We start from the raw sequence: 16,715 nt of genomic DNA, 5'->3' as shown, positions 1-16,715 counted from the left end.
AGCGGGCGGGTCAGGAGAGGTCTGCCACGCCATGTGGTCACCTCCGGGGCAGGTGGGGCTCGAACTCATGCGGAAGCGGCTTTAGCTTCTTAGTGTTGTGCTTTAACCCGCTGCGCCACCAGGGAGGGCCACCATTGTGTTTATTTTTAATGGTACATGTATGCATTCTAATGAATGAGCAATAATATGCCAAGTGATTCTCTCTAATGACATAATTTGTTGTTTCCTGATTCAGAAGCATTTCTATAAATTGACTATAAATGTTCACTTTTCAAAAATGTGTATAACTTGATTCAGAACAAAGAAAATGTACACAACTAGTGACATAAAAACTTTTTAAAAGAACCAAGTGGATATGCTAGATTTGAAACCTACAATAGTGATAAATGAAAAACTTAATAGATGGGGCTTAACAGAAAGCTGAACACATCAAGAAAAGGAATCTGTAAACTTCAAGTAAAAAGAGAAAACAAATTTTTAAAAAATTCAGTTTTCAAATTTCAGTATCTATGAAGTATTACTCCAAAATGTGAGATTTTATTAAGTTGTAAATATAAATGAAGTGGGGTGTTATTATACATGGAGTTGGCATTCCAGAAAGAAGAGATAATGAAATCAAAGAATATTTGTGAAGATAATGACTGAGGCCTTTTCAAAATTATTGGAAGTCATAAACCACAGATTCTAGGCGCTCAGTGAACTTTACATGGAATAAATATATAGAGAACCACATTTAGGCATATCACAGTCAAATGGTTGAAACCCAAAAGAGCAGAACTTAAAAACAGGTAAGGGAAAAATGCATATTATGTATAGGAAAGTAAAATACAAATTAAAATTGATTTTTCACAAGAAACAATAAAGGGCATAAAATAGTAGGATGGCATTTATAAAAGGTTTATAGAAAAATAACTTAAACTGTACTTCTAAATGCAATGAAAATGTCCCTTAAAAAAGGAGGGCCCTCCCTGGTGGTGCAGTGGGTTAAAGCACAACACTATGAAGCTAAAGCTGCTTCAACATGAGTTCTATCCCTGGGTCTGGAAGTGATCCACATAGCGCAGCAGACCTCTCCTGGCCCATCCACTGCTCCCCTCAGCAGGGTACTTTGTCATTTAGCCTGTTCTGCTCCCCACTCTGTCTCTGGTGAATCCTCTCACCACCCATGCACCTCTGGCCTATACCCTAGTTCTGTATGCACAAATACATAAATCTTTTTTTAAAATCCCAGCAGAATATACTTCTTAGAAATGAGTATAGTAAAGGCCCTTCCTTGTGATGCAACAGGTTAAAGCAGTGTTGTTCGTTAGTCTGCTATTCTGTTCCCTACTCTGTCTCTGGCGAATCCTCTCACCACCCTGCACCTGTGACCTGTACCCCAGATCTGTATACATAACTAAATTTTTAAAACGGAAAACACCTATAAAAGAAAAAGAAGTTACAATAATTTAACATTTTGACTTGGCCCCTTTATTCACTGTCGAAAGAGCCCTAACAAGAAGACTGTGTTAAGGGATGGCATTCATTTTTCTTGCCTGTCCTTGGGTGCTTCTCGGTTCATGAAGCTACCTCAAAATGTGCAAGACTGTTCACTGGAACATTTGTCAGAGAGAAAAAAATAGAAAAAATAAATGAAGGCTACCATTGGTGGGTTAACATAAGGTGCATTTCTACTCCCAGAGTGGAAACTAGAGGCAGCACATGAGGAGCCCAGAGCATAAAACGTAAGGGCTGCCCACTCCACACGCATATAGACACAGACAACACTGAGTGCCCCCTTCCTCCTCCCAAAGGCTGGAGGGGTTCAAAATATAACCAGTAAAAGAAAATCACTTGCTACATTCCTTTACACTCCCCAGTTTCCCTATTTTCAAATATGCATTCTCAAAACTTTAAGCAGCACAAGACAGTCTTGGACAGCCAATTCACTCCAGGAACAGCCTCCAAATTCTGGCAAAATTTTAACAAATGTTAATCTTTATATGTGTGTGTGTGTAACAGTTTATTTTTACATCATTTTGTGCCTTTTCCCATCTCTGTTATAACAGTGAGCTTACCATCACCAAATCACCCATGTGCCATAACCATCATCCAGTCCACCCCACCCCCTTTTTGATCCCATTCTCTACTCCATCCAAGTAGAATGTCTGTGGTATATAGTTGTTCATTATTATTATTATTATTTTCTCTTCTAGTCCTTTTTATTCCTGCTATGAGTGAAACCATCTGGTATTTTTCTTTTTCTTTCTGGCTTATTTCACTAAGCATAACACCTTCCAGCCCCATCCATGTTGATACAAAAGGCAAGTTTTTTTGTTTTTGTTTTTGTTTTGGTTGCTGAGTAATATTCCACTGTGTATATGTACCACAACTTTTTAATCCAGTCATCTACTTTTGGGCCTGTGGGTTGATTCCATGTCTTTCCTATTGTAAATAAAGCATCAATAAACATGGGGTACAGGTGTCTTTCTGTAACGAATGTTAATCTTAATGAAGAGTATGAAGATTTTCATATAAAGCATTTGCAGATGGATATGGAAAAGTATTTTACAGGTGGATAAATGTATGTTAAGTAGTATTTATAATCTGAACTCTGCCACTTGATAGCTAGCCTATTTTTGCAAGTTTAAAAATATGTTGTGCACTTAACACAGGCTGGTAAAATAAGAGGAAATACACCTTCTGAGAGCAGTGGAGCAATAAAGCCACACTTTGTTTATTAAAACAGGACCCTATCTATAATAAATCATTTAACAGAAAATATCTAAATAAAGATTGTCTAGATAATGAATAATAGCTCTATTTCAACAAGATAAATTCCCAACTTCCTACTATTGATATAGTAATGCTTATTAGGTGATTTAGACTTAAAAATTTTTTCTATGTAATTATTTTTGCTCAGATCAGTATACCAGCATGATAATAGCTGCTATTCTTGTCCTTCATTATGTATGAAACTGAGAGCTACCTACATTTCTAGTTATTTTTGAAAGTGGGTAGGGGAAAGAGAGGAAGCAGCATGGTCAACTGAAACTAAAAAAATGCTTCTGCAATTTAGACTTCTTAAAAAAAATGTACTTATGCACACAGAACTGGGGTACAGGCCAGAGGTTCAGGGGTGATGAGAGGATTCACCAGAGACAGAGTGGGGAGCAGAACAGGCAGATCATCGAAGTACACTGCTGAGGAGAGCAGCAGGTGGGTCAGGAGAGATCTGCTGCACCATGTGAGTCAGCTCCCTGGCCAGGGATGTTATTCATGCTGAAGCAGATGCAGCCAGCTTCCCAGAGCTGTGCCTTAACTGGTTACACCACCAGGGAGGGCCCATGACTTACAATTTTCACTAGATACAGATAATAGTGGAAAATGAGAAGAGAAAGATCTTTCTACTTACAGGGAACCTGAGCAGCATCTTCGGGGAAGCAACAATCAGGGGTTTTCTGAAGTTCCGAACCATCTGTCTTCTCAGCAGGTGGAAATATTGGGCAGGAGTGGTTGGGTTCGCCACAAACATGTTCACTGTGTCACTGTCCACCCCCTCTTCGGTGCTGTCACACATCTGAGAAGGAAATAGTACAGAACCTTCAGAACTGTCTGATCCAGTCATGACAACAATATGTCACCCAAAGTAAACACAGAATAAGGAGAAAAAAACACATCCCTCCATCATAGAAAACTATCCAAAGGTGAGTATGTCACCTGTGGAGAATGACCCAAAACACAGGCTGGATGGCTCCGCTCATCTGCCCCAGTCTGGGACTTTAACAGATTTGTTTCCACACACACCTGATCACAAGTAGCACCTGGAGAGGACTTTTTAAAGAATGAAGATTCTGATTCCTTAATTCCTATGAGGATAAGCTGGTGGAATGAAGTAACATTAGGATCTCACTCTCCTAGTAAGATAAGCTCAATTTTAGTTTAGTGTAGTTTAGTTTTTTAAGCTTTAATGTATTTATTTTTGGACAGAACTGGGGTATAAGCCAGAGGTGCAGAGGTGGGTGGGGAGTGGTTGGTGAAGATGAAAGAATTCACCAGAGACAGAGTGGGGACAAGAACAGGAAATTTTTCCTGAAATATATGGCTAAGGGGAGCAGCAGGTGAGGAAGAGGAGGTCTGGGGCACCTTATGTGGCTTATCTCCCTGGCTGGGGGCTAAACTCAGGTCATAAAAGCAATAGCACTGAGGCTTAACCCCTAGGACACCAGGAAGGCCCTAATTTAGACAAAAACAAAATCAAAAGCAACTAACAAGGTTAAAAAGATGTGAGCAAAGAACTAAATTAAGAAGATCCTGGTGGAACAGACAGTGGTATGACCTCTTCACCCCATTCCAGAAGAAAGCAAGTTGGCAAAATCCTGGGAATTCTTACTAGTGCCCCGTGGCAGTTTGGAAAAAGCACGTGAGCAGACTACCCAGGGGAGTGTGGTGAGCAGAGGCAAGATCTAGAGTTTAAGCCACTTTGTAGTAGGGTTTAAGCTCATAGAGGCAAATGGGGCAGCCATACTGGCCTCTTTCAGGGCACAGTGCAGATCAAGGAAAGAGATGGGAGCCCATGTAAGAAGTCTACACCCCGGATAGGGACAGTGAATGCTAGTGTTGGGTTAGTAATAGAATCACAGCAAAGACGGCAGAATTGAGCAAGAAAACCCTTTGGCCAGCAGAGCTCTGTCCTCCCACTTCACATCCCCAGCTCCACACACTGGACCCTGAACTCAACTGTTGTTCCAAGACGAGTGTTGGAACAATGTTGGTAACAATTGGGAAGGTTCTGGCCAGTCTCGATCATCTGATTAGCCTACTTAGATAATATTCCTGATAAAGCTCTGCCAACCCTCATGAAAACTTTGCAATAACCAAGCCCCTTTTTGTGCTTTGCATATCTTCCTTGTTCTCCTCCCTTTTGCCTATAAAAGACTTTAATTTGGGATAGCACCTTGGAACTCCTTTCTATCTGCTACATTGGATGCTGTACAATTCATGAATCATTGAATGAAGCCAATAAAAATCTTAAATTTTTACTCAGTTGAATTTTTTTTAAAGATTTATTTATTTATTCATACAGAACTGGGGTACAGGCCAGAGATGCGGAGGGTGAGAGGATTCACCAGAGACAGAGCGGGGAGCAGAACAGGCAGATGAAGGAAGCACACTGCTGAGGGGAGCAGCGGGCCGTCAGGAGAGGTCTGCCGCGCCCTGTGGTCACCTCCGGGGCAGGCGGGAATCGAACTCATGCAGAATTGGCTTAAGCTTCTTAGTACTGTGCTTTAACCCGCTGCACCACCAGGGAGGGCCCTGAATTTTGTTTTTTTAAGCATATCTTTAAACCCAGTATCTCCTCCTCCACATTTATTCCAATCCAGCTAATGCCACAAGAGTATACTCCCCAGCCCCTACTACATCTACACATGTCCTGTCATCTGCTACCATTTTCTCTGCCTTCCGATGACTACACAGGGCCCTCAACACTCTGGTCTAGAGTCAACACAGCCCTTGCATAGGATGTGCCCCCCATCTTTCCCACACAGGGCAATCATTCTAGTTACTATACCCACTCTCCCGCATCACCATATTTTATCTCCCTACTGTAACATTCCTATCAGCATACAGGCTTACTATTACTCTTTTAAAGTAAAAACAAGAACTATTCAACACAATTTCCCCTGCCCAGCTATTGCGCCCCTTCCTTTCCTTTGCCCTCTTGGGATGCCAAAAAGCATGAGCTAATATACTGGAAACATCATGTTTCCAACGGATATTGAAATGGCATTATCTGACTCATCCAAATAATATCTTACAACTTAAGGTGCATAGTAAGTTATCTGCAGGAGGTAATTCTATTTCAAAGCACATTGGAATCCAAGGAGCATGTGACATACCTGCAAGAAACGCTCAATTCGACAAGATGAGTGGTCTGGCCCAGCCCCATCATACCCGTGTGGAAGGAGAATAACAATGCCGCTCTGCAGGAGCCACTTGGCCTCACCTGAAATAGCACAGGTAGAGTATAGGCTCTATGAAGCATGTGTATACAGTCTGCTGTGACTTGCAGAGTGATATAAACATTAGTTTACGAGTGCTCTGACCCCTACAGCTATTTCAGCCCTTGTACTTTTTAGCACTGTTGTACCTGCTTAGGGGGAGAACAGCCATCACAAAGGCTGAAACCCTACAGTGACATGAGCATAGGGCTTTAACAAGTGGAAGAGAAGCTCAAAGGTAAACACCCTGGCTTCTAGAACAGCATGTGCCCCTTTGGTTTTGCCTCAGGCACAACTGACTCCAAGCTTTCATCATAGCACCTCTTACAACATAGGCCACTGTCCTCAAACTTTGTTAAATAGTCTCTGAACAAGACAAAGTCCAGTATCCTCAAGGCATGTTTCCTCCTTACAACTACAAAGTTACAGAGAAACACAACCAGAGAAAGGGGCTGAAGTGTACACTCAAAAGCTGAGTGTTCCCTTAGATTCTGGTTGCCTCCAGAAAATAAGGTGGAGGGACTGAGCGAGCTTTACACTTATATTATATACACTTTGAATATTACAATGAGCAGCATTGTAATGATGATTAAAAATAACAAAGATGTTTCAACTTTCAGATAGTTAACTATCCCCAGCATTGAGGGAAGTGGATTTTCTAGGCCACCATTCACTCTCATCACAAGTCTTCACCATTTCTCCACAGACCCCTTGTGATTCATGTCATAGTTACACAACATTCCCTAAGAGCAGACCCAAAGCCAAGCCAGCTGGGCGCCGGCAGGCACAGACAGACTCGCTCCAGCCAGGTACATTCCCACGGTGATGAGAAGCCCACTGCACAGCCCTCCTGCTGAGACCCAAATTCCTTGGCGACAGAGAACCTAAGTGTTCTCCCCAGTGGTTTATTTAACAGCTTGATAGCTGTCACACACACATGGGTGGAAGAGCAACCCCCAACTCTCTGGAAAGGCTGGGGTACAAGAAGTCTCATAAACAGCTGTGGCCCCTTTTCATAAAGTCATCTTCATGAGGCTGATGCATGCACCCACAATATACCCACATGGTCGCACCTACCTCCTGAGATGAATGTGTCAAAGATGATCTGGGCACCATTGAAGAAATCACCAAACTGAGCCTCCCAGAGGGGTAGTAATTTAGGGCTTTCAATGCTCATCCCATATTCAAATCCCAGGACAGCTTCTTCAGACAGTGGGCTGTTGCTGACCTAAAGGAAAGAAAAAGAACAGAGATACTGTTGTGCATGGGAGACATAACATGCGTCAGTAAAGGTGAAGTATCCCACTTATACAAACCTCTCAAAAGGGAGGTGGGAGAGGAAAGCTTTGTTTTCATGTACCTCCAGTTCCTCTGAGAAAGATCTATTGCTCTCTCTGAGTGATGCATATGGAAAAAGTAAAGACAAAGAAAGGAAGAGATAAAAACAGTTGGAATATAGCATTCAAGGCTTTCTTAGAGAATAAGCAAAATAACTTCTCAGATGACCCAACATCAAGACAGAATAAAACTATGTCATGCAAAAGACAAGTATTGTATGTTTTCACTCATGTGAGAGATTAAAAAAAAAAATTAAACAAGCTCTTAGAATACAAGAAAAAATGGGGAGGAGAAAAGAGATGTATAAATCAGGTAAGAAGGAGACCAGATTTTTGGTGGGGTCAGCTAGGCAAATCATACTGCTGTATACCTGAAACCTATATAATGTTATAAAGCAACATTAAATTAAATAAATATCTTTGTTTTGATGTCACAAAACAAAGGGGGACATTACTATAAAAGGCCTACCTTTGGTTAGAATCTATTGTTCTATTATCCTATGTACATATTAAGCCAATGAAGTATCATACAGTGAAATAAAAAAAAAGATTACAAAATTAATTTCTGGTGAGACTAAGGAGATATGACAATTCAATTCGGCACAATTCTGAACTGGGTTTGAAGATGAAATGCCAGTCCTGTCTCATTGTTAATTTCCTGACTTGGCAGGGGGGACTGTGCTGACTTAGGAGAATGTCCTTGTGGTAGGAAATACACATTTAGGACATCAGATAGGCAACCTGATGTATCCAACTTGATGTCTCAGATATTTTACAATGAGAAAAAGTTATTTGTATTATACCTCCAACTTTTTTTTTGTAATCTTGTGTTTGTTTCAGAACTTTTCTAAGAGATCTTTTTGACATATTTATAGAATATCATCTGGCAATTAAAAAAATGCAATACACTCCACCAGTAATATACCTTGAAAACATGATGGTGAGTGAAAGACGCTAGTCAGAAAAGGCCATGGAATATATGATTCCATTCACATGAAAACACCAGAACAGGCAAATTAATAGAAACAGAAAGCAGATCAGTAATTGCCAGGGGCAGGCGGGGGAAGGCGTGTGGCATGACTGCAACATGCTTTTGGGTGGTGAAAATGTTCTGAAGTTAGATCATGGTGATGGCAGCACAACCCACTGAATACACTAAAACCCACACATTGTACACATTGTATATTAATAAGTAAAAATAAAATAAAATTTACACTGTCGGGCTCTCCCTGACACTGCCAAGCTATCACAGCCACTGTAGCCTGAGTTTGATCCCCAGCCCCGGAGGTGACCCACTTGGCACGGCAGACCTCTCCTCACCTGCCCGCTGCTCCCCTCAGCAGGGTGTTTCAGTCCATCTGCCTGTTCTGCCCTCCACTCTGTCTCTGGTGAATCCTCTCACCCCCCCATACCTCTGGCCTGTACCCCAGTCCTGTATGCATAAATAAATAAAATATTTTTTAAATAAATTAATTAAAAAAACTTACATTCTGTCAATTATACCTCAAAAAGGATGCAAATAAAACTGGGGAAAATTATACCTCCATTATGATTAAAACTATACAAGTTTTTTGTTTATATGGATAGAACTCAATGACAGAACAGAAAAATAAAAATAGATGACTTTTTATCATAGTAGATTTGCATTATTTAGCTTTTCTGTTTTCTATTTGTTTCAGTTATCTATAGAGTTAACTTTTTCAAAGACCCATACTTTTCTCAGATTTGTGAGTTTGATATAAATGGGCTCGGATGGGCTACTTTACTCGTTCCTCTGCCTATTCTCACCTCTTTCCTCATCCTTGTTCCTACCAAGGTTAACGTACCACTCATATTATGAATCAATCCTTCCTTTTAACTCCATCACTTAACCCCTCTTTTCGGAATCTCTCCTCACTCACTTCTTCCTTTCAGCAAATAGACAGTCAAAAGCTCAAACTGGACAACTACTCCCCTCAGCACTGCTTTCCAGCCTTTGCTATGTTGCAGTATTCTCTATCCTACACTCTCTTTCCATTTTGCAACCCTTTATTTAGAAGTATAGAATCCAAAGCTGCCAACATCTGCTTCTAGTTGCTTTAAGAATCTTGTAAACATAATCATCAGTATTCATGTTTTACAATAGGTAATGAAATATCCTACCTCAAGGAACCCTTTCTGATTAGGGTCCATATGGTTCAGAGGAATATACATGTCATCAGTCTTCTGGCAAACGACCATGGCATGCCTGTGACTAAAAGTCCCACGGCCAACATCTTGACCACTCAGACGAACATTAAAACCTAAACAAGCAAGCAAGAAAGAAAACGTCCAGATTCCCACAAATAACCAACTAATAATGAGTCCTGACTCTGAATTCTTAATATCAGTTCACTCCAAGATTTTTCCTTAGGATAACAAATATCCTTGTGAAAATATACTTGCCCTACATTCAAAAGTCTGTAGTCAAGGTGAGATTGGATAGGAATGGAGAGTCAGCATTTACCCTACAATTTTCAGAAGAAAATATCCTTCAAATGCATCTAGCATTGAACCGTTTGTTTCCCAAGAATAATTATTCTATAGAGTATTTTCTGATGAAAGTTGTCAACACCACTTATATTCATATAAAATGATATCGTAAAGACAGGTTATTGCAACTGAAAACCAGAGATAGTACATATAACAAACACCATACAAGGCATTCCCTACAAGTTATACAGCTGAACAGAGCCGTCTTACCTTGAGCAAGTAATGAGCCCAAGGCAAGAGCTTCTGCTGTAGCCCAGTCTAACTTTGTTCCATCCATCACTTTCTCCATTCTGGACTGTATAATTGAAGAGGAGCAAAAAAAAGAAAGAAAGAAAGAAAAGAAAAACGTTTAAGAGTCTGTACCTTTATTCATGCTGAATTCAAAAAATAAAATGCGACACCATAACAAAAACTTAATGTTAAGGCCGTCCCTGGCGGTGCATCGGGTTAGGATGCAGCAAAGCAAGATGGCTGCTGCCCCTTCACCGTGAGCTGGATCCAGCTGGAAGGTGGTTCTCATGGCCAGACCTCTCCTGTCTCACCCACTGCTCCCCTCAGCAGTTTATTTCCTCGATCTGCCTGTTCTGATCCCCTCACTGCCCCTACACCTCTGGCCTGTGCGCATAAATAAATAAATTTTAAAAGAAAAAAAAAAAACCTGGCAAAACAAGCAAGCGTCCCAGGTTAGTGGTTAACACTGCAGACGAATGGAGGGAGATGGCATCAAGGAAGGAGCCATGGGAAATGGGCTGGTAATATTCTGGTTCTTATGCTGATGGTGAGTACATAGCTCTCAAAAATAATTTCTATACTTACAAAAAAACAAAATGAAGCTAATATTTTAAGATAATTCAGCAGGCAAAGTTTTTTTCATCCAGCGTCAAGAAAGCCTTCAAGCCCTTATTGTCTCATTGTAAATACTGAAAGTCCCATGTTTCAAGAAGGCCTCAATTCCCAGGCAAACCAAGAGAATTTTTCATCCCATATTTAACATTAAACAATATGGAAAACCTCAACTGTTTAAGGAAGACTTGCCTTCAAGGGCATGTATGATTTTTGTTGGCTGTATTAAGCTTACAGATTATTTTTTAAACCATACAAAAGAATGAAAGTATTTTCTGCTCAATGGTCAGAAGACTTAGAACAGGCACTCCAATACTATTGTATCATTTTTTTTTTAAAGATTTATTTATTTGTGCATACAGAACTGGGGTACAGGCCAGAGGCTCAGGGCCAGCGAGAGGCTTCACCAGAGACAGAGAGGGGAGCAGAACAGGCAGATCCACGAAGTACACTGCTGAGGGGAGCAGCGGGCAGGTCAGGAGAGGTCTGCCCTCACCATGTGGTCACCTCCGGGGCAGGCAGGGATCGAACTCATGCGGAAGTGGCTTTAGATTCCCAGTGCTATGCTTTAACCCGCGGCGCCACCAGGGAGGGCCCAATATTGTATCTTTTTAATGCTGTGCATGTAACGTTAAACATATGCAAATGATTAGATATGACATATACACAGAGGAAGTATAAATATACATAGAGGAAAGACAGACATAGACAAAATTGAACTTAAATTGACTCATGTTACTAAAATACAAATAGGCTGGGTCTCCAGAACCCAAAGACACACTGTCAAGATTTGCCAAATGAATCAGCCAACTAAACAACCAGCAATGGTGCAGCAACATCAGTTCTCTTATTGCACAAGAACAACAAAGGGTAACCAGAGATGTCAGTGCTCCTACCTGGACATACATCTTCAGAAGGTGACTATGTATCTGGAGTTCCTCTGGCACCTCTACAGACTTTTTGGCAACAAACCGCAAGAGGTCAAGGGGCACACCTGTGTTCCAGGTGGTAATGCAAGCTTCCGGCTGAACCAGGCCCTGCCAGTGGGCCTGCAGGTTGGTGGCAGGGGGGCTGTAGTTGGCCATGTTAGTTAAATGGTTATTTAATTTTGCATAGTAAGAAGTTTTGATTTCTGTCACCTCCTCCTGGGTCATGAGTCCTTTGGCAATGAGGTGCTCTGCATAGGTATCTGGGATACTCTTTCGGGCTCTGTTCAAGAAAGAGGGAGAAGAATTAATCTGATTTGTAAACATCTGAGAAAGACAGACTGAGTCATTGTCAAAGGTATTATGAAGTATCATACTTAGAAAAGTCACACAGGAAATCTTTTGAAATTAGATAGAAGGGGTGGTTGCACAATATTGTGAATGTACTAAACACCAGAGTTGCTCACTTTACTATGGTCCATTTATGTGATGTGCTTTTCAACCAACAAGTTGTTTATTAATAGCACAGAGTGGTAAGAATCCACTTTTTCCAGGCAAGCAAGAAAAGCAAATTTAGAAGCTTTTGTCTACATCCAGGTAGAAATAATTAGAATAGAATTTTCCATGAAATGTTAATTCTGGAAAGAGTTTACAGGACTGACCTAGATTATCTATCCATCTGGTACCCCTTTATTTGAAAAGTATGGAACTCAATGTTGCCAACATCTGTTTCAGGTGGCTTTAAAATTCCTGTAATTAGAATCATGAACTCTTGGGTTTTACAATAACCACAGATGTTATGGAACATTCGTATAACTATAAAATCTGTTCACAGTATCATCATATTTAATCTTGACAAAAGTGAAGACAGGCAGGATAAATTTCTTTAAGTGAATTCTTGCTGTAATTCAAGTAATTCAGCTGCTAAATTCAGACTTTGAAGGCGAAGCCAGGTGTGTACTTCCGATAGCAGTCTGCTACCTCTGACTAGAAAAGCTCATAAAATGTCACCAAGTTTATTTCTCTGCTTTAATTTGTTATCTATGAGGAATCTATTTTACCTTTACTTTCTAGTACCTAAAAAGGAAATTCCAAAGTAACATCTTGCCTCTCCACCATAGTGACCTCCACCATAGTGACCTTCTGCCTTAGCACTGCTGGATAGAAATACAATGTAAGCCATCAGTGTAATTAAAAATCTCCTAGTGGTCACATTAGAAAAGTAAAAAGAAATGAATTAGTTGTAATAAAGTATTTATTTATAACTCAGTGTATCCAAAACATTGTCACTTCAATATCTAATATAAAAATATTGTTGAAATGGTGTATATTCTTTTTATCATACTAAGTCTTTGAAACCTGTGGGCTATATCATATCTCCATCAGGAGATGGAGTGACAAATGAAATGTTTAATTTACTAAGACCTGGTGGCTTTTGTATTGGACAGTGTAGTTCTGAACACCTTTAAAATCCATCATCTTACCATTTAATAAGGTACAAAGTAGACTTGTGGAAGCAAATCAAGGCGCTACTGTTTCTGAGTCTGTTCATGTTATACTAAGTAGTTTTGGGCAAAATGCGAAGTCCCCCTACTCAAGGTCTTCCCAGCTTCACGGCTAATTTAAGTGGCCCGTGTCTATCTTCCAAGAAACATGTAGAGTTTGGATATGGGGAACTGTTCAGAGACATGCAAGGGAAGCATCCCACTGTCCCAGTTTAAGACTGAAAGTTCATGTCCCAGGTAAAAAAGGAGAGTTGGTCGCCCTACTTGACAGTGTGTAATAAAAATAATAATGCAAGGGTCTCCCAGGTGGTGCAGGGGGTTAAGTGTCAGCACTACAAAGCTCTCCTCAGTCACTGGTATGAGTTAGACCCCCAGCCAGGGAGCTGACCCACGTGGTGTAACAGACCTCTCTTGTCTCCCTCACTGCTGCTCCCCTCAGCAGTGTATCTCAGTCAATCTGCCTGTACTGTCCCCACTCTGTCTCTGGTGAATCCTCTCACCTCCATGCACCACCCCCACACACACACACCTCTGTGGCCTGTACCCAGTTCTTGTATGCATAAGTAAATAAATCTTAAAAAAAATAATAATGCGAGTATTATATGGGACAAGGGCTTCAGACAAAATTTTGTCCTTGTATATGGAAACAGCCCAAATACCCAAAAGTGGATGACTGGATAAAAAAGATGTGGTACATATACACAATGGAGTATTACTCAGCAACCAAAAAAAGTAAACACATGTCTTTTGCAGCAACATGGATAGAGCTGGAAAAGATCATGCTTAGTGACATAAGCCAGAAAGAAAAGGAAAATACTAGATGTCTTCACTCATACAGGAGTATAAAGGACCAGGGGAGAAAATTAAAATTAATAATGAACAGCTATATAATAGCTGTAGAGACATTTTATGGGGGTGGAGTGGGGAATGGAATCAAAAACAGTGGGGGGAGGGAAATGCACTGGACTATGGTGCTGGCACATGGGTGATCTGGTAATAGGAAGCCCACGGGGATTACAACTGAGATGGAAAAAGGCACAAAAGGATGTAAAAATAAACTTTTATATTATTTAAAAATAAAAGATCATATCAAAAAGCAAAAAAAAAAACACAAAAGTCTGTCATTGCACCTGATGACTCTGTACATGACCGGGTTGGTGAAGAAGGGCTCGTCCAGCTCATTGTGGCCCCACTGCCTGTAGCACAACAAATCAATAATCACATCCTTCCGGAACTGGCGCTGGTATTCAAAAGCTAGTCGCGTGGCACGGACCACTTCCTCTGGGCTATCTCCGTTGACATGGATAATGGCACAGCCCACAAGTTTCCCTGAGGGAGAGAAGACCAGGATGAAGCAGGCCACGGACCCTATAGGGTAGTAATCCACATCCAACTCATATTGCCTGTGTGGAGACAGTCCATTTACTGGGGGGTAGTTTGGCCTGGTTTTTAAGAACCCATATTTTGGAGTCCAGATGACAACAATGAGTTCAAGCCCAGGTTTTGCGACTTAGAGTATAGTTTGGTAAAATATGAATCTCAGATTCCAGTTATCACAACAGGATAATAGTTTCTCTAAGTGGTATCATAAAGAATAAATGAGTTAACACATACTAAGTGCTTAGCATGCCCAGTGCATAATATCCTACCTATTTTGTTTCTGCAATGATCTTTCCTCCAAGATGAAAAGGTCATTAAAAAACACATCGGGGCCCTCCCTGGTGGCGCAGCGGGTTAAAGCACAGCACTGAGAATCTAAAGCCGCTTCTGCATGAGTTCGATTCCCGCCTGCCCCGGAGGAGACCACATGGCATGGCAGACCTCTCCTGACCCGCCCGCTGCTCCCCTCAGCAGTGTACTTTGTTGATCTGCCTGTTCTGTTCCCCACTCTGTCTCTGGTGAAGCCTCTCACCGCCCCTGAGCCTCTGGCCTGTACCCCAGTTCTGTATGCACAAATAAATAAATCTTTAAAAAAAAAAAAACACACATCGGACCCTCTCTGTGGCTCAACAGGTTCCTCTCAGCAGTGTATTTCAGTAGACCTGCCTGTTCTTTTCCCCCCTCTGTTTCTGGTGAATAGTCTCACCCCACACCTCTGGCCTACATCCTAGTTCTTGTAGATATAAATAAATAAAAAGAAAAAGAAATCTTAAAAAAAAAAAGTAAGATAGGATAAGCAGCAAGGTTCACTGTCTGAGTAAACTACTACAAATTCCTCCAGAAATGTGTTCTCTGATTCAGTGACATCGACTCAGCCCTTTGTTACCTACCAATATCACTACAGTATAAGGAAGACCTTCCCCTCTCTGCTGGAGTGGTATAGCCCAGCTGGTTATTCACAATCAGATGGACACTCCCACCAATTCTGAAATGCGGGAGATTAGAGAGTGTAAATGTTTCGGGAACAATCCCTTGGCCACAGAAAGAAGCATCACCGTGAACCTAAATCATGGAGAAGAAAAAGGAAAAGAAACATAAGGAATTGAGACACTTAGGCTGGTGCACTGAAAAACATTGCTTTCAAATTATAACAGAAATTAAAAGCAACCACCCTCCCAATGTTTTCCTGCCCTCCTAAAAATCAGCTGGTTACAAGATTTTCTAGAATGGTTAGATTGAACTCAAGCAGCTTTCAAAGAGGCTACATAAATCCTTTTCTTCTTGTAGCCGTACCAATTGACCTACTCATTTCTCCCTACATCACCTATGCCCATCACATAAGCAGTCAGTTCAACAGACCATAGAAAGAAGGGCTGTGGGAGGTGGAGAAGGAAAGCTAGCACTAGTGAAGCTTTCAGGAATCAAGTCTGTAAGACAAGAGGAACAGTGCACACTTTGAGCTCTTCCAAAATCATACTGCCCCCGGAAGGAAACTGCATATAGCTTACATCAGCTAATCTTCACTAGGTGTGTTGTCAACTGTGCACATAAAAGAGAGTGATGCAAGGACAAAGATAGGATGTGTTGGGGGGCGGGGTGGGTCTATCATACACCAGTGAAAGGACGCTTTGAGGAATATAAAATATTATTATGAGAGAATGTGTAAAATGTGCTGCTATTCTGGAAATGGATGCCTGCTAGATCATCATCAGGAAACCTGGCTGGTAGACAAAGGTATTAGGAAAGGGGGAGATTTTCAAACAAAAGTTGGCAGCAGATAATGATAAAATTGTAGATGTAGGAAGATCTAAAAGAAAATGTGACTGTAATGACTTTATGTTAGAAAGCTAGTATTGTAAACAGTCAAATTGCTGAAATAAAAAGCAAAATGATCTGATAAGCCCTAACTTCAGGTAACTAATGTGGCTCTAATATAAAAAAAAGTACAAGACTTAAAAATGAATGAAGAAAGAAAACTTGGAAGTATAGTTATTTATCAAATGACATTGCTAGTTTCCTTAAATGTCATTTCTGGGTCCTCCCTGGTGGCGCAGCGGGTTAAAGCACTAAGAAGCTAAAGCCACTTCAGCATGAGTTTGATCCCCTCCCCGGAGGTGACCCATATGGCGCGACAGACCTCTCCTGTCTTGCTGTTCCCCTCAGCAGTGTACTTCGTCGATCTGCCTGTTCTGCTCCCCACTCTGTCTCTGGTGAATCCTCTCACTGCCCCTG

General features: G+C 41.0%; 1 protein-coding gene across 1 annotated transcript in view; it reads right to left on the bottom strand.

Annotated features, from left to right (window-relative positions):
• The window catches only part of DHTKD1 (dehydrogenase E1 and transketolase domain containing 1), a 37,583-nt gene that overhangs the window by 6,554 nt on the left and 14,314 nt on the right, over positions 1-16,715 (bottom strand). Inside the window, exons 6-13 of the mRNA XM_004691248.2 lie at positions 15,374-15,545; positions 14,234-14,432; positions 11,569-11,881; positions 10,040-10,124; positions 9,461-9,600; positions 7,059-7,209; positions 5,880-5,986; positions 3,395-3,559 (exon numbers count right to left, since the gene is read on the bottom strand). Of these exons, the coding sequence (XP_004691305.1) occupies positions 3,395-3,559; positions 5,880-5,986; positions 7,059-7,209; positions 9,461-9,600; positions 10,040-10,124; positions 11,569-11,881; positions 14,234-14,432; positions 15,374-15,545 (1,332 nt within the window). The remainder of the gene's footprint in view (positions 1-3,394; positions 3,560-5,879; positions 5,987-7,058; positions 7,210-9,460; positions 9,601-10,039; positions 10,125-11,568; positions 11,882-14,233; positions 14,433-15,373; positions 15,546-16,715) is intronic.

This window comes from Condylura cristata, unplaced genomic scaffold (genome assembly GCF_000260355.1).
Source record: "Condylura cristata isolate star-nosed mole 26May11 unplaced genomic scaffold, ConCri1.0 scaffold00030, whole genome shotgun sequence".
Taxonomy (NCBI): Eukaryota; Metazoa; Chordata; class Mammalia; order Eulipotyphla; family Talpidae; genus Condylura; species Condylura cristata.
The sequence above is the reverse complement of the archived record's forward strand: the minus strand, read 5'-3'. Positions and strand labels throughout refer to the sequence as shown.